Raw genomic sequence first — 26,514 nt, 5'->3', positions numbered from 1 at the left:
ATAAGGCTGTTTATTCAATATTCTTTTAAGCAATTGACCCTGTGTTGTATCATCTTAATACAGAGAGAACATTTGTATTTTTTCTTTCTTTTTTATATAAAGCTTTCTTTTAAGACCTGTTGGAGTTTTTCTTTACTTCAGGGAAATTGAGTCTGTACTCACCAGGGAATTGGTGGGAGGAAGAAATCAGGGGAGGTCTGTGTGTGTTGAATTGGCTAGCCTGATTTTGCATTCCCTCTGGGGAATAGGAAAGTCCTTTTTGTTCCCAGGACTGGGGAACGGAGAGGGGGAATCACTCTGTGTAGTTTCACAGAGCTTGTGTCTGTGTATCTCTCCAGGAGCACCTGGAGGGGGAAGGGAAACAGGATTATTTCCCTTTGTTGTGAGACTCAAGGGATTTGGGTCTTGGGGTCCCCAGGGAAGGTGTTTCAGGGGGACCAGAGTGCCCCAAAACACTCTAATTTTTTGGGTGGTGGCAGCAAGTACCAGGTCCAAGCTGGTAACTAAGCTTGGAGGCTTTCATGCTAACCCCCATATTTTGGACGCTAAGGTCCAAATCTGGGAATAAGGTTATAACATGAGTGGCAGCGGTTGGGAGATAGACAGAATCCAGAAGCCAGTAGGAATATTATATTTTTCTTTTCTCTGCTAAGGGCTTTTTAGCAGAGAGAAACAATTGGTTTTAAAAGGGAACCAGAGAGAATTTTTTTTTCTGCTCTATCTGGCAGTTTGTGGCTTGCATAATAAGCAAGAAGCCATTACCAAACTGTTAAGGGTCTTTTGTCATGCAATAGCCCTCCCATTAGGAGGCAAGTACCAGCACTTATATGCATGCAAATAAAGTGGTTTTTCTGGTTTCCCTTCATTGAACATTAGCTAGAGAGAGAAAAGGAAAAAAGCACTGTTGCTAGGCAGACTTCAGGAGGCAACAGAGAGCCTGCAGTTCAGAAGAGAAACACCGGAGGGCACCCCAACACAAGAAAACAGGAATCATGACTTCTAAGGCAAAAATTGAGGGCGAAGAGCAATTCAAAGACGCTGAACACAGGCGACAAATGGAAATGAAAGAAAGAGAAGAACAGATCAGAGAGGCCGCCTACCAAAGAGAACAGGCAGCCTTCCAAAGAGAACAGGCAGCCCAAGAGGCAGCACACAAAAGCAAACTAGAAGAAGAAGAGGTAGCCTACCGAAGGAAACAAGCAGAAGATGAGTTGGCCCACAGAAGGAAGCAAGAAGAAGAAGAGGCGGCCCACCGCCGAGACATGGAAAAACAACAAAAACAAATGGAAAAAGAAAATGAAGAGAAGGAAAAACAGAGAAAACATGAACTGGATTTGGCAAAAGCTGGGCTGCATGTGCCAGCCAACCCTAACAACCCGGCGCCAATTATTGCTCCACAGCACAGGAAATTTCCCACCTACAAGGCAGGTGATGACACCGAGGCCTTCTTGGAAAATTTTGAAAGAGCTTGTCTTGGGTACAGCATCCCCGAAGACCAGTACATGGTAGAATTAAGGCCACAACTCAGTGGACCTTTAGCAGAGGTGGCAGCTGAAATGCCTAAGCTGCAAATGAACGACTATAAACTTTTTCAAACCAAGGCCAGATACAGGATGGGGATAACCCCAGATCATGCCCGTCGGCGCTTCAGAACCCAAAAATGGAAACCAGAGGTGTCATTTCCCAAACACGCCTACTACATTGCAAAAAACTATGAGGCCTGGCTAACAGGAAACAACATTCAAACCTTGGAAGAACTGAACCTCCTCATACAAATGGAGCAGTTCTTGGATGGTGTTCCTGAAGACATCACACGGTACATACAAGATAGAAATCCCAAAGATATCGCTGAGGCGGGGGAGATTGGAGCCAAATGGATGGAACTGGCAGAAAGCAAGAAAGCTACTGTCAAGGGGAACGATTACCCCAGGGGGCACACAGACCATAAACCCTACAACCGAGGACAGCCAAAGACCCCACATACCACCCAAGTAAAGCCACAGATACCCTACCCTTCAAACTCACCAGTCTCCAGTAACTCACCTCGGCCCAGTGACCCATCAGATGGAAGATGCTTTAAGTGTAATGAACTGGGACATATCAAGGCCAACTGTCCAAAGAACACCATGCGAGTGCAATTCATTACACCACCATCACACCAAAGATCCCCAGGCCCAGATGCCTCTCAAATACCCTTGGAGCGAAGGGAAAATTTGAGAGTGGGCAGAAAGAAGGTTACTGCGTGGAGAGACACGGGGGCACAAGTGTCAGCTATCCACCAATCCTTCGTTGACCCCAAATTCATCAACCCAAAGGCCAAAGTTACAATTTACCCCTTCATGTCACAAGCTGTAGACTTGCCTACAGCTCAACTGCCTGTCCAGTACAAAGGCTGGTCAGGAATGTGGACTTTTGCAGTCTATGACAATTATCCTATCCCCATGCTACTGGGGGAAGACTTGGCCAACCAGGTGAGGCGGGCCAAGAGAGTGGGAATGGTTACCCGTGGCCAAACCAGGCAAGCTTCCAGACCCATTCCTGTTCCTGAGCCGTCCACAGAGGCCCCGTCTGTGTTACCAGAGACCCAGACAGAGGTAGTGGACCCGGATTCCATGCCTACCACTGAAACAGCCACAGCATCTCCAGTCCCAGGCCCGGAACTGGAACAGCAACCAGCACCAGCAAGTGCAACCACATCTTCAAACTCAACGCCAGAGGGCGCCAGCGAGCCAGAACTGGCAGAAGCACACGACAGCCATACCCAAAAGGCTCAGCCAGAGCCTGAAATACCCTCAGGTGCACCAGCGGAGAGCGGTTCACCAGCAACGGAAACAACCCCATCACCTACATCGCTTCCAGAGGGACCAAGCCCAAGTCCACAGTCTGAGGAAGAACTGGTGACCCCAGCCTCAAGGGAACAGTTCCAGGCTGAGCAGGAAGATGACAGCCTTCAGAAAGCTTGGGTGGCGGCACGGAGCACCCCACCGCCTCTCAGCTCTTCTAATCGATCCCGGTTTGTTATAGACCAAGGACTTTTATACAAGGAAATTCTTTCTGGTGGACACCGGGAAGAATGGCAGCCGCAAAAACAGTTGGTGGTTCCAACTAAGTACCGGGGGAAGCTCTTAAGCTTAGCCCATGATCATCCCAGTGGCCATGCTGGGGTGAACAGAACCAAGGACCGGCTGGGGAAGTCCTTCCACTGGGAGGGGATGGGCAAGGATGTTGCCAAGTATGTCCGGTCTTGTGAGGTATGCCAAAGAGTGGGTAAGCCTCAAGATCAGGTCAAGGCCCCTCTCCAGCCACTCCCCATAATTGAGGTCCCCTTTCAGCGAGTAGCTGTGGATATTCTGGGCCCTTTTCCAAAAAAGACGCCCAGAGGAAAACAGTACGTACTGACTTTAGTGGACTTTGCTACCCGATGGCCAGAAGCAGTAGCTCTAGGCAACACCAGGGCTAACACTGTGTGCCTGGCCCTAACAGACATCTTTGCCAGGGTAGGTTGGCCCTCTGACATCCTTACAGATTCAGGGTCTAATTTCCTGGCAGGGACCATGGAAAAACTGTGGGAAACTCATGGGGTGAATCACTTGGTTGCCACCCCGTACCGCCATCAAACCAATGGCCTGGTGGAAAGGTTCAATGGAACTTTGGGAGCCATGATACGAAAATTCATCAACGAATTCTCCAATAATTGGGACCTAGTGTTGCAGCAGTTGCTGTTTGCTTACAGGGCTGTACCACATCCCAGTTTAGGGTTTTCACCATTTGAACTTGTGTATGGTCACGAGGTTAAGGGACCATTACAGTTGGTGAAGCAGCAATGGGAGGGGTTTACGCCTTCTCCAGGAACTAACATTCTGGACTTTGTAAGCAACCTACAAAGCACCCTCCGACACTCTTTAGCCCTTGCTAGAGAGAACCTAAAGGATGCTCAGAAAGAGCAAAAGGCCTGGTATGACAGACATGCCAGAGAACGTTCCTTCAAGGTAGGAGACCAGGTTATGGTCTTGAAGGCGCAACAGGCCCATAAGATGGAAGCATCATGGGAAGGGCCATTCACGGTCCAAGAGCGCCTGGGAACTGTAAACTATCTCATAGCATTTCCCAATTCCTCACTAAAGCCTAAAGTGTACCATGTTAATTCTCTCAAGCCTTTCCATTCCAGAGACTTACAGGTTTGTCAGTTTACAGTCCAGGGAGATGATGCTGAGTGGCCTGACGGTGTCTACTACGACGGGAAAAAAGACGGTGGCGTGGAAGAGGTGAACCTCTCAACCACCCTGGAACGTCTGCAGCGGCAACAAATCAAGGAGCTGTGCACTAGCTTCGCCCCATTGTTCTCAGCCACCCCAGGACGGACTGAACGGGCATACCACTCCATTGATACAGGTAATGCTCACCCAATCAGAACCCCACCCTACCGAGTGTCTCCTCATGCCCAAGCTGCTATAGAACGGGAGATCCAGAACATGATACAGATGGGTATAATCCGCTCATCTACCAGTGCATGGGCATCTCCAGTGGTTCTAGTACCCAAACCAGATGGGGAAATACGCTTTTGCGTGGACTACCGTAAGCTAAATGCAGTAACTCGTCCGGACAACTATCCAATGCCACGCACTGATGAGCTATTGGAGAAGTTGGGACGTGCCCAGTTCATCTCTACAATAGACTTAACCAAGGGGTACTGGCAAGTACCGCTAGATGAACCCGCCAAGGAGAGGTCAGCATTTGTCACCCATGCGGGGGTGTATGAATTCAATGTCCTTCCTTTCGGCCTTCGAAATGCACCCGCCACCTTCCAGAGGCTGGTAGATGGTCTACTAGCTGGACTGGGAGAATTTGCAGTTGCCTACCTCGATGATGTGGCCATTTTTTCAGACTCCTGGCCCGAACACGTACTCCACCTGGAAAAGGTCTTTGAGCGCATCAGGCAGGCAGGACTAACTGTTAAGGCCAAAAAGTGTCAAATAGGCCAAAACAGAGTGACTTACCTGGGGCACCAGGTGGGTCGAGGAACCATAAACCCTCTACAGGCCAAGGTGGATGCTATCCAAAAGTGGCCTGTCCCACGGTCCAAAAAGCAAGTCCAATCCTTCTTAGGCTTGGCCGGATACTACAGGCGATTTGTACCACACTACAGCCAAATCGCTGTCCCATTGACCGACCTGACCAAAAAGACCCAGCCAAATGCAGTTAAGTGGACTGATGAGTGTCAAAAGGCCTTTACCCAACTTAAGGCGATGCTCATGTCTGACCCTGTGCTCAGGGCCCCGGACTTTGACAAGCCATTCCTAGTAACCACGGATGCATCTGAGCGTGGTATAGGAGCAGTGCTCATGCAGGAAGCAACAGATCACAACTTCCATCCTGTCGTGTTCCTCAGCAAGAAACTGTCTGAGAGGGAAAGTCACTGGTCAGTCAGTGAAAAGGAATGCTATGCCATTGTGTACGCCCTGGAAAAGCTACGCCCATATGTTTGGGGACGGCGGTTCCAACTACAAACTGACCATGCTGCACTAAAGTGGCTTCATACTGCCAAGGGGAACAACAAGAAACTTCTTCGTTGGAGTTTAGCTCTCCAAGATTTTGATTTTGAAATTCAACACATCACAGGAGCTTCTAACAAAGTTGCTGATGCACTCTCCCGTGAGAGTTTCCCAGAATCCAGTAGTTAAAAAGTGTTCTTAAAATGTAAAAGTCTGTTAGTTATATACTTAGTGGTATATGTAAAGGTGCATGTGTTGTATTACCCTGGTTATTTTCAAGTTCTAGAAGGAAATTGCCGCCAGTGAGCTTCCCCACTGTCTGCAATTTGGGGGGCGTGTCATAAACAGATAGCTAAGGGTTAATGTCTCTTTCACCTGAAACACCTGACCAGAGAACCAATCAGGAAACCGGATTTTTTCAACTTTGGGTGGAGGGAATTGTGTGTCTGAGTCTTTTGTGTGTGTCTGCCTGCTGTCTCTGAGCTTTGGAGAAGTAGCTCTGTTTTCTAATCTTCTGTTTCTAAGTGTAAGGACAAAGAGATCAGATAGTAAGTTATATGGTTTCTTTTCTTTGGTATTTGCATGAATATAAGTGCTGGAGTGCTTTGATTTGTATTCTTTTGAATAAGGCTGTTTATTCAATATTCTTTTAAGCAATTGACCCTGTGTTGTATCATCTTAATACAGAGAGAACATTTGTATTTTTTCTTTCTTTTTTATATAAAGCTTTCTTTTAAGACCTGTTGGAGTTTTTCTTTACTTCAGGGAAATTGAGTCTGTACTCACCAGGGAATTGGTGGGAGGAAGAAATCAGGGGAGGTCTGTGTGTGTTGAATTGGCTAGCCTGATTTTGCATTCCCTCTGGGGAATAGGAAAGTCCTTTTTGTTCCCAGGACTGGGGAACGGAGAGGGGGAATCACTCTGTGTAGTTTCACAGAGCTTGTGTCTGTGTATCTCTCCAGGAGCACCTGGAGGGGGAAGGGAAACAGGATTATTTCCCTTTGTTGTGAGACTCAAGGGATTTGGGTCTTGGGGTCCCCAGGGAAGGTGTTTCAGGGGGACCAGAGTGCCCCAAAACACTCTAATTTTTTGGGTGGTGGCAGCAAGTACCAGGTCCAAGCTGGTAACTAAGCTTGGAGGCTTTCATGCTAACCCCCATATTTTGGACACTAAGGTCCAAATCTGGGAATAAGGTTATAACAGGAGGACAATGCAGCAGCCCAGAAGGGACAACCCACCTTCACTGGCACCAAGCCCATCTTTTCTGAAGAAAAAGATTTCTAAGAGATTCCAAGCTTAACCTTCCCATGTTTCTTCAGTTCCCTGATCTCATTGGTATTTCTATGGAACTGTACAATTTGGTCCAGTATGTGTATACAGGGATTATTTCACTCTTACAGATGTAGTTGCCTGTGGCTGAAAAGCAGCAGCCTTTATACAGCACTGAAGGCTATATTATTAAAAGTGCATTACAGCATTTTTGACAGTCATATAATATTTTTAAGTCTTAACTGATCACATAGTTTTCTCTAACTCATAATATGGGAAGTAGCGAGAGCTTTTACAGCGAAATAGCTAGAAACGCTTCTTCTGATGAGATAGATACTGGAGTAACAATCATCAAAACCTAGACCAAAAGGAACGCTATAATATACACCATCTATGACAGAGGGGCGAGCCACATCAGAGCATGACAGAGGTTTTGACTAACACCCAAAATAAATCAAGCTTAGCCCAAACTGCCTAGTTTTGACTCATTTCCAGTCAAAAATCACTTACTTTAATAGGTATTTCAACTTAAAACAAAAGCTTGCCTCCAACTCTCCCAGAAGGTTTGTGAATCTTGTAAACAAATTCAAAAGCAGGCATATTTTTTGGGTTTCATTATGAACAACAAACAATATAGAATAATAAATATATGTTGTGCAGGGTACTTTTGTGCAGGAAGAGACTGATCTCATTCACAATATGGGGTGCCAGACTTACTGAACATTGTTATGTCATTCTGTCACATAAGATTGTTTATGTGCTGTCATTTTTTTATCAGATGGCATACTGCCAGTGGCACAAGTTGTATTATAGCTAGGATACTTTTCATTTTCATACAGTACCTTATAGATGTTATTCATAAAAGGCTCCCTGAAAAAAACCGTGTGTTGTCTGATTTTTTTAAACTTACTCTTAATATAAGCAATACCAAAGAGAATGTGTGTATGGGGGGGTTCTTATTTTCAATGTTTGTGTATTTGACAGCAATTTGTATATATAGACTCAGTTTTGCTCTTTCTCCATTTGTGCATGGTTATAAAGCCACAAAAATGAAACCCTATCAGTCTTTAAAAAAATCAGAGAGTTAAAAGCAGTTTCAAGTTGGAAGAGTACCCTTACTTTGTTAAAAGGCTGAGAAACTCGGTGGGGAGGGGGAGGGGGAAGTTAGTGCAAGCTTACTGGTCAGTAGGTTCTCCTTTGGCTAGTTTTTCAGCACAAGCATAGGCTCCTTTGTGCAGCCAGCAGTAAGTATCCACAGCTACCACTTGCCCTTTGTATTTCTTCACGTGAGCGGGTTCAGCTGCCTCCTTGATAAACTGGAGCAGGCCGTGGATTCCCATGGTGTTACTTAAACTGGAATCAGGAAAGAGGGAAAATGTGACACAAAACACGTTTGCTCGCCCTAGGTTTTAATCTTTGCACAAGGCCGATCGCACGAGAGGGCAGGCAGGCGAGCCAGGGAAAGAAAAGCCCCTAGGACCAGTGCAGCCTGCGACGCTCTGCCACTAGCAACAGAGCCCGGGGCACGGGGAGATCCGAGCTTCGGCCACCCGAGGCGGCCGCGCTGCCTTTGCAGGGCCGAGATCGGCCCCCTGACCCTGCGCACGCAGGGCCGGGAACAACAGCCCCGCCGCGGAGGCCGGCGCCCGTGGGGAGCCGGGGCCCCAGGCCCTGCCTCGATCCCGGCCCTGCCCGCGCGAGGCCCCGTTGGCCCTCGTGTGATCCCCTTCACCAGCCCTGGGGGCACCTTGTCCCGCCCCGTCCTCGGCACCTGGGGGCGTTCGGCGGAGCCGCGAGACGGTCCCTGCTTCCGTCCGCTCAGCCGCGGGGCGCGCCGGAGCCTGCAGCACTTTCAAGCAGCGCGCGTTCCTAGCCTGGAGACTCCGCCCCCCGCCCGCGGAGCCACTAGAGCGCGGGCTGGTGACAGACTGCCCCTCCCAGCATGCCGTGCGGTGCCGGCCGGGCGCGCGGCGGAGCGTTGCAGGCTGGGATATGTAGTCCGCAGTGGGCGGCAGCTCCAGCGGGCTGTGGGTGCTGGGCACAGGTGCTCAGAGAAGGGCATTAGCTGGGCCCGCATTGTAAGGCGCCCGCCCCACGGGGAACGTCTGGCCCGCACCGCACGGGCCCAGGCTAGCCCGGGTGCAGAGCGGAGCGCGGAGCGGCAGGGGCTTAGGGTGTAAATGTGCCCCACGCAGCTTCCTGCACCCCAAGCTCCCCCCGCCCGCCCGCAGCAGCAGCAGCAGCAGCGTCGCTCCCCTGCCTGGCCAGAGCCTTTCCCTGGCACATTTAGATACCTACTGCAGGCTGGGGGCAGTCTGCTTGTCTCTGCGGCGTGTAGCTACAGGTACCTTGCAAGTGCTGCTACCACGGGTATGCAGTATAGACCTAGACCGAGTCTCAGGGCATTGGGTTAATTGATTGCACCATCCCACCCCTTAGCTCTCCCCAGGCGCGCACTCACAAAGACCACCCAGTACAGGACCTGGGGGAGGTGGGCAATGTTTTTCAAAAGCTGGGGGGAAACAAGGAATTTAAAAAAAATAAAAATAAAAATGGAAGGGGATCGTTTATAAAAAGTTGGACTTTTCCCTCTTATTTTGACTAGCTCTTGTGCTCCTCCCAGGACCAGCACAAAATCTGGCCCGTTCCTGTCATCAGATCCACATGGACCACACTGGAGCTCCCTCTGGCAGCAGATGTCTGGCTGCACACTGCACAGATTGTGTTGCAGGATCAGAGCCCCAGACAGTCCCTGCCCGGAGGATAGTAAGGACATTTACAAAAAGGGTAAGTTTGCTTTTTGTCTATCAGCTTTTGGGGCTGCAGAGTAATGTGCACAAACTTGCAATCCTGAGGAGCAGAAACATGCACTATTGACAGTGATGGGGAGATGTTTCCCCTAGCCAGATGTCCACTTGTTGCTAGCATATAATGCTTGGAAATGTTTAAAGATGAAATATTAAGGAATTAACTTTTTAGTTATATTATGATCTTGTTTCTGAATTTGTTTTGAATCTTGACTTCTACAGTTAATTTATTCTGAGCCACCATGTAAGATTTTTTGGAATTTTCCAGGAGGGAAAGAATTTAAGTAAATAAAAATAGGAGAGAACAACGTAGAAATAATTATCATATGTGGACATTCATCTAGTACCTACAAAGGGGACAGAAGAGGCCCTGCCAAGCTTACTCCCAACCCAGAGTGCAGAAGTAGAAATTTCCCCCACCCCCTGTGCAAAGACTGCGGGGGGGGGGCCCAAGAGAGGCTATTATAAGGCTTTTAGATAATTTAAGTAATTTAGGCAGCATCTGATTAGATGTCCTCTCTACTTGTTTCTCACCCAGAATCTATTTTAGTGTTGCCCCAGGATAGAAAAGAAGCATTAGGTCCATGATGGTGGACTATGTTAACTGAGGCATCTGGACATAGGGACAGAATGCGGGGATGGTTTGAAAGAAATATTTTTTAAATTGTAGATTAAGATATGTAACCGTGGTGTTTCACTTATGCTGCAGGGTATTAGTTTTTGTCTGATCTATGTCAATTGAAAGCTCATCAGGCCAATGACCTTGCTTCTTTGTCAGAGCTGGGAGAAAGAGTTCTGGTAGCCGTGGTCCATTGGAATAAATTACTGATTGTGATTGCAGTATGTAACTTATTATAGACTCTTTGGCATGATGTATCCTTCCCAAGAAGATAGAAAAGGTTTGGTATTTCAGTAAAAGTTTCTTGCATATACTCATTGCTCATTCTGAAATGGTTTTGTGGATTAAAGTTCAAAGAAGTAATTTAATGACTACATATTTAATATGTTTTTCTTTAAAGTTGGATAGGATCACATGCAAGTTTGAAACTCTCCCATTTCATCACTTTTGGTGTTATCGGAGTACAAATAAATGCTTTTATTTTTTAAAGCAAGGAAACAGTTGCCCTCTCTTTGGGAAATACCCAGAAGTAGGGATAAGGTGCAGGTTTGTGTGTGGCTTTTGCACAGACAATTGGGGATGAAGCGAGGGGGTTTTGACCACTGAAAAACAGAACTTGTATTTTCTGTGGTCATATCAATTAATGCATGTGCATGATGCAGTGTTGCCAACTCACTTGATATTTGGTGTGTTCCAGAGCTCCTGGAGGCAAGCTATTACATGAGAATCCCAGCTTTCATTTTTTAAAATATTAAATGTCTAGCCCTCATGAGTACAGAGAGGAGTCTGAAAACATGAACTGAGGTTGCCCTAAATGGCCAAAACCCAGAAAGCAAATAAGAAGAATACAGACTGTATTGCCTTGAAAAATCATGATTTGTGGGACCTGAGTCATGATTTTTGAAGGCTTATGGTTGTCAGGACCACTTAATACAGGTTTTGTGTAACTACCAGTCTTTAGTTTTTCCTTAATCGAATTCAGCGTCAGCATGCAGGAAAGATTGTGTACTTTCTGTGTTTAGTTTCTATTTTTAGTTATTTGTTTTCCTTTGATACCAGAGCACATCTGTGTATTCTGGTATACAAAAGCAGAAGTTTTTCTGGTAGGTGTGAATTAAAACCACTGTAGGATCAAAAATATATTCACATCTGTTACTTTTTTACGGTAACTGAAATGTTAAGAGGCTAAAGAGTAGTGAATGAAAGTTATGCAAATCTTTTTTAAAGATATGAATCATGAATTTGAACACACCAGCTGTCAGTTTTTGGTATTTACAGATTATTAAAATTTTTAAAAATAATTACAATACAATGTCATAGATTCATAGACTCTAGGACTGGAAGGGACCTCGAGAGGTTGAGTCCAGTCCCCTGCCCTCATGGCAGGACCAAATATTGTCTAGACCATCCCTAATAGACATTTATCTAACCTACTCTTAAATATCTCCAGAGATGGAGATTCCACAACTTCCATAGGCAATCTATTCCAGTGTTTAACTACCCTGACAGTTAGAAACTTTTTCCTAATGTCCAACCTAAATCTCCCTTGCTGCAGTTTAAGCCCATTGCTTCTTGTTCTATCATTGGAGGCTAAGGTGAACAAGTTTTCTACCTCCTCCTGATGACACTCTTTTAGATACCTGAAAACTGCTATCATGTCCCCTCTCAGTATTCTCTTTTCCAAACTAAACAAACCCAATTCCTTCAGCCTTCCTTCATAGGTCATGTTCTCAAGACCTTTAATCATTCTTGTTGCTCTTCTCTGGACCCTCTCCAATTTCTCCACATCTTTCTTGAAATGCGGTGCCCAGAACTGGACACAATACTCCAGCTGAGGCCTGACCAGCGCAGAGTAAAGCGGAAGAATGACTTCTCGTGTCTTGTTTACAACACACCTGTTAATGCATCCCAGAATCACGTTTGCTTTTTTTGCAACAGTATCACACTGTTGACTCATATTAAGCTTGTGGTCTACTATGACCCCTAGATCTCTTTCTGCCATACTCCTTCCTAGACAGTCTCTTCCCATTCTGTATGTGTGAAACTGATTGTTCCTTCCTAAGTGGAGCACTTTGCATTTATCTTTATTGAATTTCATCCTGTTTACCTCAGACCATTTCTCCAATTTGTCCAGATCATTTTGAATTTTGACCCTGTCCTCCAAAGCAGTTGCAATCCCTCCCAGTTTGGTATCGTCTGCAAACTTAATAAGCGTACTTTCTATGCCAACATCTAAAGATATTGAACAGAACCAGTCCCAAAACAGACCCCTGCGGAACCCCACTTGTTATACCTTTCCAGCAGGATTGGGAGCCATTAACAACTACTCTCTGAGTACGGTTATCCAGCCAGTTATGCACCCATCTTATAGTAGCCCCATCTAAATTGTACTTTCCTAGTTTATCTATAAGAATATCATGCGAGACCGTATCAAATGCCTTATTAAAGTCTAGGTATATCACATCCACTGCTTCTCCCTTATCCACAAGGGTTGTTATCCTATCAAAGAACGCTATCAGATTAGTTTGACATGATTTGTTCTTTACAAATCCATGCTGGCTATTCCCTATCACCTTACCACCTTCCAAGTATTTGCAGATGATTTCTTTAATTACCTGCTCCATTATCTTCCCTGGCACAGAAGATAAACTAACTGGTCTGTAGTTTCCTGGGTTGTTTTTATTTCCCTTTTTATAGATGGGCACTATATTTGCCCCCTTCCAGTCTTCTGGAATATCCCCCGTGTCCCATGATTTCCCAAAGATAATAGCTAGAGGCTCAGATACCTCTTCTATTAACTCCTTGAGTATTCTAGGATGCATTTCATCAGGCCCTGGTGACTTGCAGGCATCTAACTTTTCTAAGTGATTTTTTACTTGCTCTTTTTTTATTTTATCTTCTAAACCTACCCTCTTCCCATAAGCATTCACTATATTAGACATTCCTTCAGACTTCTCAGTGAAGACTGAAACAAAGAAGTCATTAAGCATCTCTGCCATTTCCAAGTCTCCCGTTACTGTTTCCCCCTCCTCACTGAGCAGTGGGCCTACCCTGTCCTTGGTCTTCCTCTTGCTTCTAATGTATTGATAAAATGTCTTCTTGTTTCCCTTTATTCCCATAGCTAGTTTGAATTCATTTTGTGCCTTTGCCTTTCTAATCTTGCCTCTGCATTCCTGTGTTATTTGCCTATATTCATCCTTTGTAATCTGAACTAGTTTCCATTTTTTATATGACACCTTTTTATTTTGTAGGTCACGCAAGATCTCGTGGTTAAGCCAAGGTGGTCTTTTGCCACATTTTCTATCTTTCCTAACCATCGGAATAGTTTGCTTTTGGGCCCTTAATAGTGTCCCTTTGAAAAACTGCCAACTCTCCTCAGTTGTTTTTCCCCTCAGTTTTGATTCCCATGGGACCTTACCTATCAGCTCTCTGAGCTTACCAAAATCCGCCTTTTCCTGAAATCCATTGTCTCTATTCTGCTGTACTCCCTTCTACCCTTCCTTAGAATTGCAAACTCTATGATTTCATGATCACTTTCACCCAAGCTTCCTTCTATTTTCAAATTCTCAACAAGTTCCTCCCTATTTGTTAAAATCAAGTCTAGAACAGCTTCCCCCCAGTAGCTTTTTCAACTTTCTGAAATAAAAAGTTGTCTGCAATGCAGTCCAGGAACTTATTGGAGAGTCTGTGCCCCGCAGTGTTATTTTCCCAACATATATCTGGATAGTTGAAGTCCCCCATCACCACCAAATCTTGGGCTTTGGATGATTTTGTTAGTTGTTTGAAAAAAGCCTCATCCACCTCTTCCACCTGATTAGGTGGCCTGTAGTAGACTCCCAGCACGACATCACCCGTGTTTTTTATCCCTTTTAGCCTAACCCAGAGACTCTCAACACTTCCGTCTCCTATGTCCATCTCCACCTCAATTCAAGTGTGTGCATTTTTAATATATAAGGCAACACCTCCTCCCTTTTTCCCCTGTCTATCCTTCCTGAGCAAACTATACCCATCCACACCAACATTCCAGTCGTTTGTATTATCCCACCAAGTTTCAGTAATGCCAACAATGTCATAGTTGTATTTATTTATTAGCACTTCCAGTTCTTCCTGCTTATTACCCATACTTCTTGCATTTGTATATAGGCATCTAAGATACTGGTTTGATCTTGCCTCCCAGGTTTGCCCTGACCCTCCTTCCTCACTGCCATTATAGCCTGTACTCCCTCCTGTTTCCAACCCATCTCCCAGGTCTTGTTCCCCACTTACCTGTGGTGTTTGCTCACCTGTCCCCATCGAACCTAGTTTAAAGCCCTCCTTACTAGGTTAGCCAGTCTGTGCGCAAATAAGGCCTTTCCCCCTCTTCGAAAGGTGAACGCCATCTGTGCCTAGCAGTCCTTCCTCGAATAGCATCCCATGGTCGAGGAAGCCAAAGCCCTCCTGGTGACACCATCTTCGCAGCCAGGCATTCACCTCCACAATGCATCTGTCTCTGCCCGGGCCCCTACCTTCAACAGGAAGAATCGAAGAGAATACCACCTGCGCTCCAAACTCCTTAACCCGTACTCCCAGAGCCCTGTAGTCACTCTTGATCTGCTCAGTGTCACACCCGCAGTATCATTTGTGCTCACATGGATGAGTAGCATGGGTTAGTAGTCAGAAGGCCGGATAATCCTCGACAATGCCTCTGTAACATCTCGGATACGGGCCCCTGGCAGGCAGCATACCTCCTGGGATGAACAGTCAGGGCGACAGATGGGTGTCTCCGTCCCCCTCAGCAGAGAGTCTCCAACCACCACTGCCCTACGTTTCTTATCAGTGGTGGCAGCAGACCTCCCAGCCTTAGGGGTATGAGGCTTCGCCTCCTTAACTGTTGAGGGTGATTCCTTCTCTCCTGTATCAAGAAGAGTATAACAGTTATCTTTTACCACAGCAGGAGGGTTTGCAGCAGGGGTGGAGCACTGCCTGCTGCTAGAAGTAACCAGCTGGCTGTGTCCACCCTGAACCTCCTCCTCCACTGGTGTGTCCGATACACCCTGAGGCATCTCCTCCTCCACTGGTGTGTCAGTAGTCCCGTCAACTGGAATAGCTACCTCACCTGTCTCCACATGGATACTGTCCAAGAATTGCTCATGGATATGGATGTTCCTCAGCCTAGCCACCTCCTCCTGTAGCTCTCCCACCTGCTGCCTGAGAGATTCCACCAGTAGGCACCTTTCACATTGGATGCCACCCCCAGCCTGGATATCAGGAAGTGGAAATTGCAAATTACAGTCTTTGCAAGCCCACACCAGAATCTGGGTAAAAGCATCCATGCTTTGGTGCTCTGTCTGGCTACAGGCGCAGGTGGAGGAGACAGAAGCAGTGCTGGCACAGGTGTTGCGGGTCCTCCTCACCATTGTAAGCCTCCCTCTGTCAAACTCTCTCAAATTCCCGTCTGCAGATCCCTGTCCGCTCTGCTGTAAACAGAAAGGTTTTGGATGTGGCTCAGTTTCTAGGTTCAGGGGACCAATGGGTCACAGATAAGACCGACAAGGGACCCCCACTCCCTTCTTACTCCCCTTCCAAACTCCCTTGCAAAACTCCCTGTTAGCAGCTCCTGTTCGCTAAGCTCCCTGGTCACTTGTGCACAGCTTTATAAAGCCCTGGCCTGAGTGAATGCCCCGCCCACTGATTAAGGCTCAGCGAATTACCAGAGGCTTCTAGCTTTCAAACCTTCCTGGTTGCTCCGCCTCCAACTGCCAGCTACAGCACACGGTCCTTCAAACAAACAAACCAAACAGACTGACAAACACAAGCTCAGCACGCAGCAAGTAACCCCCAAACACAAACAGGGTGGATATTTAGTGGCAACTTTTTTCAAACTCGTAACTCTAGAGAGCAAACCAGTTCAGGTAAGACAAAGGATTTAATTGTAAGAAGGCATCTTATGTAACTGTGACCTCCTGCTGAAGGCAGATTGTACATGACACAACACCTAACAACACAGTTTTAAAGGTTATAACACATGTGACTCAAAAAGCATCACAGAGGATTGGCAGGATGCAGACCCAGAACTCAGCCCTGCACTCTACCCAGGGAAAACATGTACTGCTTTTTAAGGAAGGAGTGGAGAGAATTAGACACTGACTGACTGAAATGCCAAAGGACAGGTGCTTGCATTTACACCAGTGCAATTCTAGGCTAAGATATTTAAAAATGGGTGGCAAAATTTAGGCTTCTAAATCCATATGTAGGCTCCTAAGTAATTGGCTTGATTTTCCAAAGTGCTGACCAGTCGTAGCTCCTACTGATGTCAAAACAGTGTAGTAATAAGATTTGTTTAAGTCAAACCACAATGTAAAAAATGCACTCGAGTGAGATTTTTTTATTGCAGTAATCCACATATTGGGCTTGTTAGTCTAAAATATCTGTGCCCTCATATGCTGGACCAGGACACTAAGTTAGCTATCTGCTCCTATCCATCTGAAGTGATATTTATTCTTCTTTTCTATTTAACGGATAAAATATACAGTCAGGTATTATTTTATGGCAAACTACTGCAGAAGTACCATAGACTAGGACAGCAGGGGAGTTATTACATTGCACACTCTAATTGTTGCCCACCAGCACTACCTGTAATGAAACCTATAAGAGATACTAATTTACCTTAGTCCTAATTTTTTCCTATCCTGAGGAGTTATGTATGCAATTCTTTGATAAAGGCAGCGCTCTAGCCTAGCAAATTTGGAGAAAGGAGAGCAGGTATGTCACCTATGTGCACATGTGGTCAGACAATGTAAATTTCACGGCACTCCCACAAAAATCCCCACAGCCTCTCCATTCCTGGATCTGATCCTCCAGTATCACTGGAATAGATACCAGGGTGCATGTGTTTCCAGCAGCCAGTGACGGCAACCTTGAAACCTAATACCTGTTAATAACAGGAGCGGCTCTAGACATTTCGCCACCCCCAGCACGGCGGCATGCCACAGAGTGCGCTCTGTCGGTCGCCGGTCCCATGGCTCCGGTGGACCTCCCACAGGCGTGCCTTCGGAGGGTCCGCTGGTCCGGTGGCTCACCGAAGCCACCCCTGCCTGTTATCACCAACTTAGAATCACAGTTGTTTGTTTCTTTGTCTTTTTTTTTTTCAAAATGAAACAAAAAAGTAACGATCATTTATTTTAAATCAGTTTATTCAGCTACCATTAGAAACAGAGAAGTGTGTGTTTGAATCCTGATTGAGTGTGCATTGATTATAAGTCAAGAGGAAGTGCAAAATAGGCTCTTCCTTATGTTTAGATTCATCTGGAGCCAAAATCATAGCAGCTACATTGGTGGTGGGTGATTCAAATCCCTTGCCTCTGAAATGTAAAAGAGTTTGTTTGGATGTTTGGGCCATCTTTAAAGACAAATAATAATAAATCCCTTATATAAATAGCACTTGTCATTCTCAAGCACTGCACAAACGTGACCCAACACCATATATAATCCAAACTATTATGTTTCTGTTCATATTGTCAGTGGCCATCCCGGCGTCATGGGGCAGCGCTCCATGTACTGTGGTGAATCGTGGAGATATTTCTGGTTCCCATTTTCGTTTCCTCCCACACCTCACTCAGAGTACCAGGCATGACCTCTCCTGTCTGCTGGTTTCCCATCTGTACTATAGTATTCTACATATCGGCTTGCCTTCCTGAGCCCAGCCCTCTCTGGTCCAGCAACTTTAGACTGTCAAATCTATACTAAAGCAAGAGACTTCCAATACTGCTCCCTAGGGGACCCAGTAACCCATTGCTTCTATCTCTGTTTGACAGCCTGTACACTAGTCCTTCCAATCCCATTCCCAAAAACTGGGCCTAGCAGCCCAACACTCTAATCCTGCCCTAAGGTTGAATTTGGTAATTCCACACTTTTGTCCCTTCATGAGATCCAGGATCCCTATGCTTCCAGTCCTAACTCCAAAGTAGCCCCCAGTAAACTAACCCGAAACCTGGATATCAGCAACCATCTGCTTGTAAATCTGCTGTGAAGTGTAACGCCCTTCCAAAGACTGAGACAACTTTGCTTCCTAATCCTACTCCTAAAGCAGATTCCCAGAGCTTCCAACCACATAAAGCTAGATATACAACTTGGCCCTTCCAACTCTATATTCTAAAGGCAGGAAGCCCCTTGTGCATGTCCAACCCTGTGTCAAAGCAGACAGTGTGTTTTCAACTCCTCCTCCACACCCCACACTAACGGGTCCCCCAGTTACAGTGAGGAGTAGTCTGTTACATTTATCCTCAGTGCTGTAAGAGTTAAAATCGTGGACTTGATCTCTCTAGCACAATCAATATTCCCAAGCATCCACTTTCAAGATTAATAATTTCTGATCTAAAATTAGCAGTAGAAAGTGAGAGAGCAACTTTGAGTCAGTGGTAAATGAGAGTGTAACAAAATCAGCCTTGTAGTGTAGGATTACTGCCTTCCATCTATATTTTTAGTGTGAAAAACAATTTTTTTGCTTGATTTCTAAATCTTGTTCCTCTTATTCTCAGTCTGCTCAGTGTGTTTCTGCTGTTCCTTTTATTTTTGGCTCCTATAGCAGATGGTACTGGACTTCTTAATGTAAAATAAGAGAATAATTTATTTATTTCACATCCAGGCTCTATCCTCATATTAGTTTGAATTTCAAACAGCTACTTCAAGTTCTTGCAGCAACATAATACATGGAATAGGGGATCAAATTTTGCCCTCACTGAAATCCCATACAGTCAGTGGGGTTTCACAGGATAGTATTTGGCCCATAATTTGCTTTATATATTGGTCAGAATAAGAAAACTATGAATAATTGTCTCCCCTCCATATCTTTGGGAACCAGATACCAGGTCAGAGTCATATTTGGGCCCAAATATGAATCTAATCTGAGAACAGAGGCCCTTAAAAATACCTGTCTACTAGAGATGTGCGAAGTACACAATTCCAGTGAAATCCCATATCAGGTGAATTTCATCTGGTTTCAGATTTCATTATGAGCCCAAAATGCACTAGGATTTGTTTAAAAGTTTGCCTAAATCTTTCCTTGAATGGGTTCCAGTGAGGGCAAAAGAGAGAGCATGTGAACTTTTCACTCGAGCATGTCAGCAGTGTTAGGATTTTGTTAGAAAAAGGACAAAACTTTCCAGCCTCAAAGAAACCCAGCACAACTTGCTGGTTTTGTGATGGATGTGATGAGACTCACCAGTCTGAGTTCTGCATTGGGTGTCTGAGTGCCAAAATGCAAAGTGAAGGGAAAGGATCAGGATTCCTTGCAAACCAAACCCACTAGAAAGGTTCCCAGGAGTTTATGGGAAACTGACAGGTTTGGCACAATTCTCCTCCATGGTAGGTTAAGGCTTAGACATGATCATCTCTTGATTTAGGGCCCCGGCTTTGGGTATCATGGGATTACATCAAAATCTTAACTTTCATTTTAAAAACGATGTTTCTTGTCCTAATAGTAGTGAAGAAAAGCTTAGAGACATGAACCCAAGGTAACTGATGCAGCAATGTCTGCCTGAGTCTGCAGACAGCCTGAAACACCACCACTAAGAGGGATGAACTGTACCATTCAACTCAGTGTTAACGCCAAGAGCCACTGCCCTGTGTGGCTCTGCTAACACCAATCCAGCGGAGGACTGTGTGACAGGATGAGAAGAGTGCAGCAGGCCTTGCCCACTTGTCCTGTAGCTGGGATATAGCTCCTAGGGTAAGTACTGGAACCACCTTCCCCAGTGCTGCTCCTGAAGAGAAGGGGACACCTGCTGCAATTCCTGATGGGGAGAACCGGTTCCCATATCACTGCCTCAGGCTCTGAGGGAGGAGGGGGGCCCGTGCCTCCTCCATTCCCAGTGAAGAGTAGCAGCTGTGGCACACAAATGGGGACATGGTGTAGATGATGGAACCACAGAGGCCCCATGTCACGGTTTACCTTGGATTTCCTTAATTCAGCCCTGGTTCCATTTTCAGACTACCCAAAAGCTAACATGAGGCCCAGACCTGACAGGGTTGCCAGCTAAAATATTCCCTTTCTGCCATTTTGCAAACCCTAACTCCATGAGCCTGAACCTGTAATGCATGGAAGACCCATTAGTTTCCTTCAAAGGACAAAAAGAAAATTTCAGTATTGCCAAGCCTAAGCATTCAAAAACTTACAAGTTAGCTGTCCCCACCCAAATCACACACATTTGTTTTAAAATCATGAGATTAAAAATAATATTTGAGTGGAACAACCTGCATGGAACTTGGGAGGGAGGAACACAGCTTGTGGGAAGGAAGAATTTGAAAGAGGCACAAGGAAGTCAATCTGTGTGCATGGCGGGACTGCTAACTTCAATTGTAGTACAGTAACTCCTCACTTAGTCGTTCTGGTTAACGTTGTTTTGTTGTTACGTTGCTGATCGATTAGAGAACGTGCCTGTTTAAAGTTGTGCAATGCTCCCTTCTAACATTGTTTGGCAGCCGCCTGCTTTGTCTACCGCTTGCAGAAAAAGTAGCCCCAGAGCTATCTGGTGGGAGCTTGGAAATAAGGTGGACTGGCAGCCCCCTATCAGCTCCCCTCTTCCTTAAGTTCTCTGTGCAGCAGCTGCTCAGCAACCTAACAATTGCGGGCAGTTCAGCTGTTCCTCTCTCCACTGCCATGTGCTCCTCCTGCCCTCTGCCTTGGAGCTGCTCCCAGAAGCCTCCTGCTTTCTGTGCGGGGTTAGGGAGGGAAGAAGGGTGCTAATGTCAAGGTGTCCCCTTTCCCCCTGCTCCTGCACCCCACTTACCCCATCTCCATAGAGCGAGGGGTGGGGACATGACAGGGCTCAGGACGGAGGGCTTGCTAGCAGCAGCTGCTGTCTCAACTTGCTGTTCTACTTAAAAGGGCAATGTACTTAGAGTGGGGTCAGTGTACTTAAGGGTCAATGCACATCTCTCTCACACACACTGTGTGTGTCTCCGTCTCTGCCTGCCATGCTGTCTCCCCTCCCTCCATTTTTGCTGCCTTGTAGAGTGTGAGGCTACATTAACAACGTGTTAACCCTTGAGGGCTCAGCTGAGTGCTAGTTCATCATTTAGGAGCAAGACATTCCCTGCGAAATATTCCACCCCCTTCCACTCTCTAACTTCACCACCTCAGCCAAGCTTCACAATCATCATTGCTGTGTGCAGTATTAAATTGTTTGTTTGTATAGACACACACACACAGAGTATAATATATAGTCTTCTGTCTGGTGAATTTTTTTCCCCTGGAACCTAACCCCCCCCCCATCTACATTAATTCTTTTGGGGAAATTGGATTCACTTAACATCATTTCACTTAGTCACATGTTTTCAGGAACATAACTACAACATTAAGTGAGGAGTTACTGTACTTTTGTAAACAGCTCTCTTAATAAAGATACAGTTTAGTTTTAGACAAACTGAGACTTCTTGTTGCTGCTGATGTATTTCACATGGCACTGAGCCAGATTTTGCTTGAGGTGGGTCACTGTTACATGCAAGCAAGAGTTTGGATTTTGTTCTGCTGGGGAGGCGTCCCTGTCATGAAATGGCAGATGTTCATTCTTCACAAGAACTGAGAAGATCTTGGAGCAGGAGCGGTGGAAGCTCGTTAAAAGTGGGTGGGTGTGGCCACTGGCGTCCTAACCGAGGCTCCACCCCTACACTGCCCCTTCTTCCTGAGGCCCTGCTTGCCCCTCTCTGCCCTCTTCCTCTGTTGCTTGCCCTTACGGGTGGTAAAAAGTGATGGGGCCATGCCCCTGTCTTGGAAGATCTGTTGAAGGTTAGGGCATTGTGTGCACATTGTAAGATGTACAGGCATTAAAATATGCCTTGAAAATATGCTAACTTCTTTTTAATTGTCTGGTGGCAGTCATCTTAATGCACATTGCAAACGCTAACTATCTTTTGGAGCCGAAGTCAATAGGCCTGTCCCAATAGATGAGACATCTTGTCTGGGGAGCATTAATTAAGCTAACACAATTCCCAGGAAAGGAAAGCTCTAATGCTTTATAAGGAATTTTCCAACCAGTGTTAGTTTCTCAAACTAAAGACTTCCATAACTTACTTATGGGGCAGACTTCCATCTCATAGTATAGCTGAGGAGAACCTGTGCTAGGTGACAGACTACCCCCTTTTCCTATGCAGAGTGCCCCATATGTTCATTAAGAATCAGAGACGAGAAAAACAAAACACAGAGTTAAACCAATTAGAAATAGCTTGGCTGGTGACCCAAAAAACATTCCAGAGGTCAAACTTCCTGATACCTCAAGAAGCCTTAATATATACATATAATATATATTCACCCCAACTTAGAAACTGTAGATTTGCCTTATAAATCAGATATACATCTTTACGTAAATGATCTGTCTTGTTCCTAATGTAACATCCCTCATTCTATAAGCCTTGAAAGATGTGATAAGACAAGTATTGAATCTAATCAAAACATGTATTCATTGTGTTCACTAGATTTAGAAGACTAAGGGATTTTGTTCCATTTCTTGGAAAATTATTGTAGCAATAATAAGTAATAATAATTGTATGGCACTAGAAGGAAAAACAATGTTGAAAGTGATACCCTGGTTGGTGATACTAAAAGAAATTGCTTAAAAGCAGGAATCCCAAATTGTCAGGGCAAATTATGAAATCCACCCATGAAATTAAATAAATAAATCCCTCCAACTAAAGGAAGCATTGGAGAAATATTATACACTGATGCCATCTACTGGATATCAACAGAAGCAGCAGAGAAAGTGGAGAGCAATTTGGCAAATAGACAATAGAAATCAGAAGGCTGCCCTTGCCAATGAGCCCTGAAGCAGGGTATATTAAACAGAGGTCACCAATGGGAACCTACCGTTAACTGAACCCATAAAGAAGCTGCGGAATCACTAAGTGTAATGAGTGCCCAGACCAGCATTATTTGTTTGAAATCCAAGTCCAACAACCTTTTAAGATACCTAAACTGGGAGCCCATAACAGAAGAGCCCTTAGCAGCACACAAAGTCAAGAGTGGGTAGTAGGGGGGGAGTCATTTGGAGAACCTGAACCAAAGGGACCTATCACTGTGTCATACCCAGTTTGATCGCAGCCAGTCATGGCATGAGACACTTCAGGCATTACCAGGGTATCATGTGCTGGAGTTCACTAGATTTTTGTTGTTAGCTGCTGGTAGAATGAGTCCTTTTCCACAAGTGATGAGTCTTTGGTTGGCATGTAGGTCACATTGACAGGTAAGTATCCGTGATGATTTTGGAGCCCAACGCAGAGTAAGCATGGAGAGACAGGGCTAAAGTCTGTGCTAGAGGTTGTCTAGTGAGTAGTGCCATACACTGAGTTCTGTGTGGGCCACCAGGGTGGAGGAATGTTGCTTCTTCCCCAGTAACTTAATTGTTGTGTGGCAGACAGGCCTCTGTGACGCCAGCAATTACAATCTTATAATGGATGGGTTCTTTGAGAAGAGCTGTCTTGAACATGTTCCATACAATGATAGACTAAGATCAGAAGGGACCATCATGATCATAAACCTGTTACAAAAGTCTAGCTCTTCTGCCCTACGTGGTCCATGAATCCACAGTCGTGGCTTTCCCACCATTGGGAAAGTTGGCCCTTGTCTGCTGGGTCCATCACTGGCCTTTTCTCATGACCCTGACTAGGGTCCTTAATGGGTACTACTAACTAGGGCCAGTGAGACTCAGTGCTTACGTGGGCAGGGATAACAATACACTGACATAGAGCAGCTTACACTGCCACTACCTGTGCCAAATCATGATATTGTCTAATATGGCATAAATACAAATTATTAAGACTAGTTTGCAGCAGAGGTAGGACCAAGACCCAGCACATCCTAGCTCCCAGCCCTGGTCTTAGTCCTCTAACCAAAGCCTGTAGCTTTTTGAGGGGGAGGGCTCTGCTAGCAGTTTTTCTAAAATTCACAAGTTTGTGAATTGTTGAGGAGTAGCTCTCAATTTTTCAAGATTGAAAAAAAATCTTTGCTCAATTTTATTGAAAGACTTTGAAGATTTAAAAAGTTGTTTCAATGTCATTGAAGTTTCAGACTTGAAAATAGTAAAAGTTTTTAGTCAAAAATGTTGCCTGTGACTATTTCATCCAACCCTGAGCCTTTGGGACCTCTTTCCCCCTTTTGCTTTTGTGTTTTCTGGGTCGAAGACCGATCAGCCTGCCACCATCCAGGAAGTCTGTGACAGAGCCATCCCCTTACTGAACATCCATGAAAATTAATGAAATATGAGGCTATATCAGTTCTGTCCAGTCACACTAAAGGAGTGCATCTATCAGTCTCTCCCATAGATGGATTCCTCCCACTACTTTGCTCTGAAGGGGGTTAAACCAAAACTAGCTAATCTTCAGCTACAGTTATTCTAACAGCAGCTGAAAACTGACTCAAGATAGAGCACCAGAGATTTTTTTTTCAGCCCCATTGTAAAACCTCTTACAAAATGTGTTTGGTTGTTTTCTTTAGGTGCTGATACATTACATGTTACCAAAGTCAGGCCTCAGCTGAAAAAATGTGATGATAGTGTGTTTGCATTTGGTATTTGACCCTGAAGCCTGTTGGAACCAGGGAGATCATCTTTGGACACAGCCATTACACTGAATATGAAGTGGGCAATATGAGCCTGATTATTTCTATCCCTCATGATGAAACAGTGAAACCTGAAGACATTCCTGACTGAGATGCTGGTTGCTGGGATTCAAACACATTATCTTGTATTTTCTCTCAGAATTGTTCTCCAGGAAACATTCAAGACTTTCAGAAATGCAAGGTGGATACAAATCAGGACAGGAATAGAGATTGATTGTTCAGACTCTTGCTAAAGAAATTAGAAGCCTTAATGATAGTTTCTCCCCATATCTTTTTATAAATCATCTCCAGAGGATTAAGATGGATGCCAACAGGGAAAAGGAAGAGGCAGCCTTTGGAATTCCCCAAGCAGAAAAAGCCTGGGAAGACTTTATAAAGTTTGAGATCAGTAAAATCACAGATAATAGGAGGCCTTATTGTAGATATCCATGGACAAATGCACCCTGAGCAATGGATAGAACTAGGTTTCACCCTTTTAAAAGTATCACTCAACTCAGGGAAGTTTTCTGCATCAGGCTCTTCTATTCGCTATCTTGCAAACCAGGCGCACAGTGTTTCTTTTGAGACTTTGCTCAGAGGATCCAGAAGCTTGAGTAAATTTATTGATGACCAGGACAACAACCAGTACCTTTGTGTTCCTTCTCCAACAAACCCCAAGCCAAAAACTGGGAATTATAATGGAGGCTATTGTCACGAAGACTTTTGGGTCTAGGTATACTGGCATGGTCAATGCTATTCATATTGAGCTGTCCCAATGGGTGAGGAATATTAAAGAGTATCCCAAGTTTTGTAAAGCATTAGCAAGGGCTATAAAAAATTTCTGGCAGTAAATCTCTGCAGCCAGAGAAACCATAAGCTTCTAGGAAGCTAAAGGAAACAGATGTGTGTTAGCATGGCTACTTTGCAGAGTAGAACAGTTGGTCTGATGCACAGGAATATGGATTTCCATTTGGCTTTAACATGCTTGGACTTCTCTAGGAATAAAGCAATGAGGCAGTGAAGGAAAAGATCTAGAATGCAAACAAATGCAATTCCAATGATAAAAGGACAGTTATCCGTACTGAAAACCTATAACTAATAGCAACAAACAAATTACTAAACCAATGCTCATTAGTAGACCTCATAAAAAAGATTGGTAACTTCAGTGGTGCCCAGGCCAAACTGAGTGAGGGTAGCTGTATTTCACCTACCTACTACATCACTACTTTTTCTTGCTGAGAAAATATTTTTAGATTCTGCAATTTTGGTACCATTCCTCCAAATGACATGGACCCTTCCTGAGACTGGTGCATACGACTGTTCTACCTGAGTGGAGTGTAAGCAGAATCCTGAGCTCATTGAAAACCCTGGTGGAAGTTCCCTCTGGCTTCAAAGGGTACAGGATCAAGCTTTTTGGTACATGGGCTAAGAATTCAATGCCTACTGTCATGATGGTGGAACAGAGAGAGAAGCAATTTTCTCCTTTCCGATCTGTAGAGAGGAGGGTCTACAATACAATGAACTACAATATTCCTAATAAAGAATTATTCTATCTGCATTGTGCAGTGCACAGATAAAATGCTTAAATGGTCTTCTTATTGAAATGACGTATCTGTCTCTTATTAGGGGTATTTTAAAATAGATAGGACCTTGTCAGATAATGCCTAATTTTGATAATATAAAGTTCATGTAGGCTCTCTGGGACTGGGATCATCTTTTTATTTAGTTGTCCAGTGCCTGGCAGAGTGGGGTCCTGGTCCA

At 45.0% G+C, this 26,514-nt stretch overlaps 1 protein-coding gene and 1 long non-coding RNA gene across 2 annotated transcripts in view; one reads left to right on the top strand and one right to left on the bottom strand.

Annotated features, from left to right (window-relative positions):
• Positions 1-8,627, bottom strand: part of EXO1 (exonuclease 1) — a 38,115-nt gene extending 29,488 nt beyond the window's left edge. The window contains exons 1-2 of the mRNA XM_030556986.1: positions 8,533-8,627; positions 7,941-8,114 (exon numbers count right to left, since the gene is read on the bottom strand). Coding sequence (XP_030412846.1) covers positions 7,941-8,101 — 161 coding nt within the window. The 5' untranslated portion in view covers positions 8,102-8,114; positions 8,533-8,627. The remainder of the gene's footprint in view (positions 1-7,940; positions 8,115-8,532) is intronic.
• An 832-nt stretch (positions 8,628-9,459) lies between these two features.
• Positions 9,460-26,297, top strand: LOC115648819. The gene is made up of 3 exons (XR_003999670.1): positions 9,460-9,548; positions 19,646-19,893; positions 24,652-26,297. It is a non-coding gene; the product is annotated as an uncharacterized LOC115648819 (long non-coding RNA).
• Positions 26,298-26,514: the final 217 nt, after the last annotated feature.

The sequence above is a fragment of the Gopherus evgoodei genome, chromosome 3 (assembly GCF_007399415.2).
Source record: "Gopherus evgoodei ecotype Sinaloan lineage chromosome 3, rGopEvg1_v1.p, whole genome shotgun sequence".
NCBI classification, from domain to species: domain Eukaryota; kingdom Metazoa; phylum Chordata; order Testudines; family Testudinidae; genus Gopherus; species Gopherus evgoodei.
Note: the sequence above shows the minus strand (reverse complement) of the source record. Positions and strands in the feature narration are given on the sequence as shown.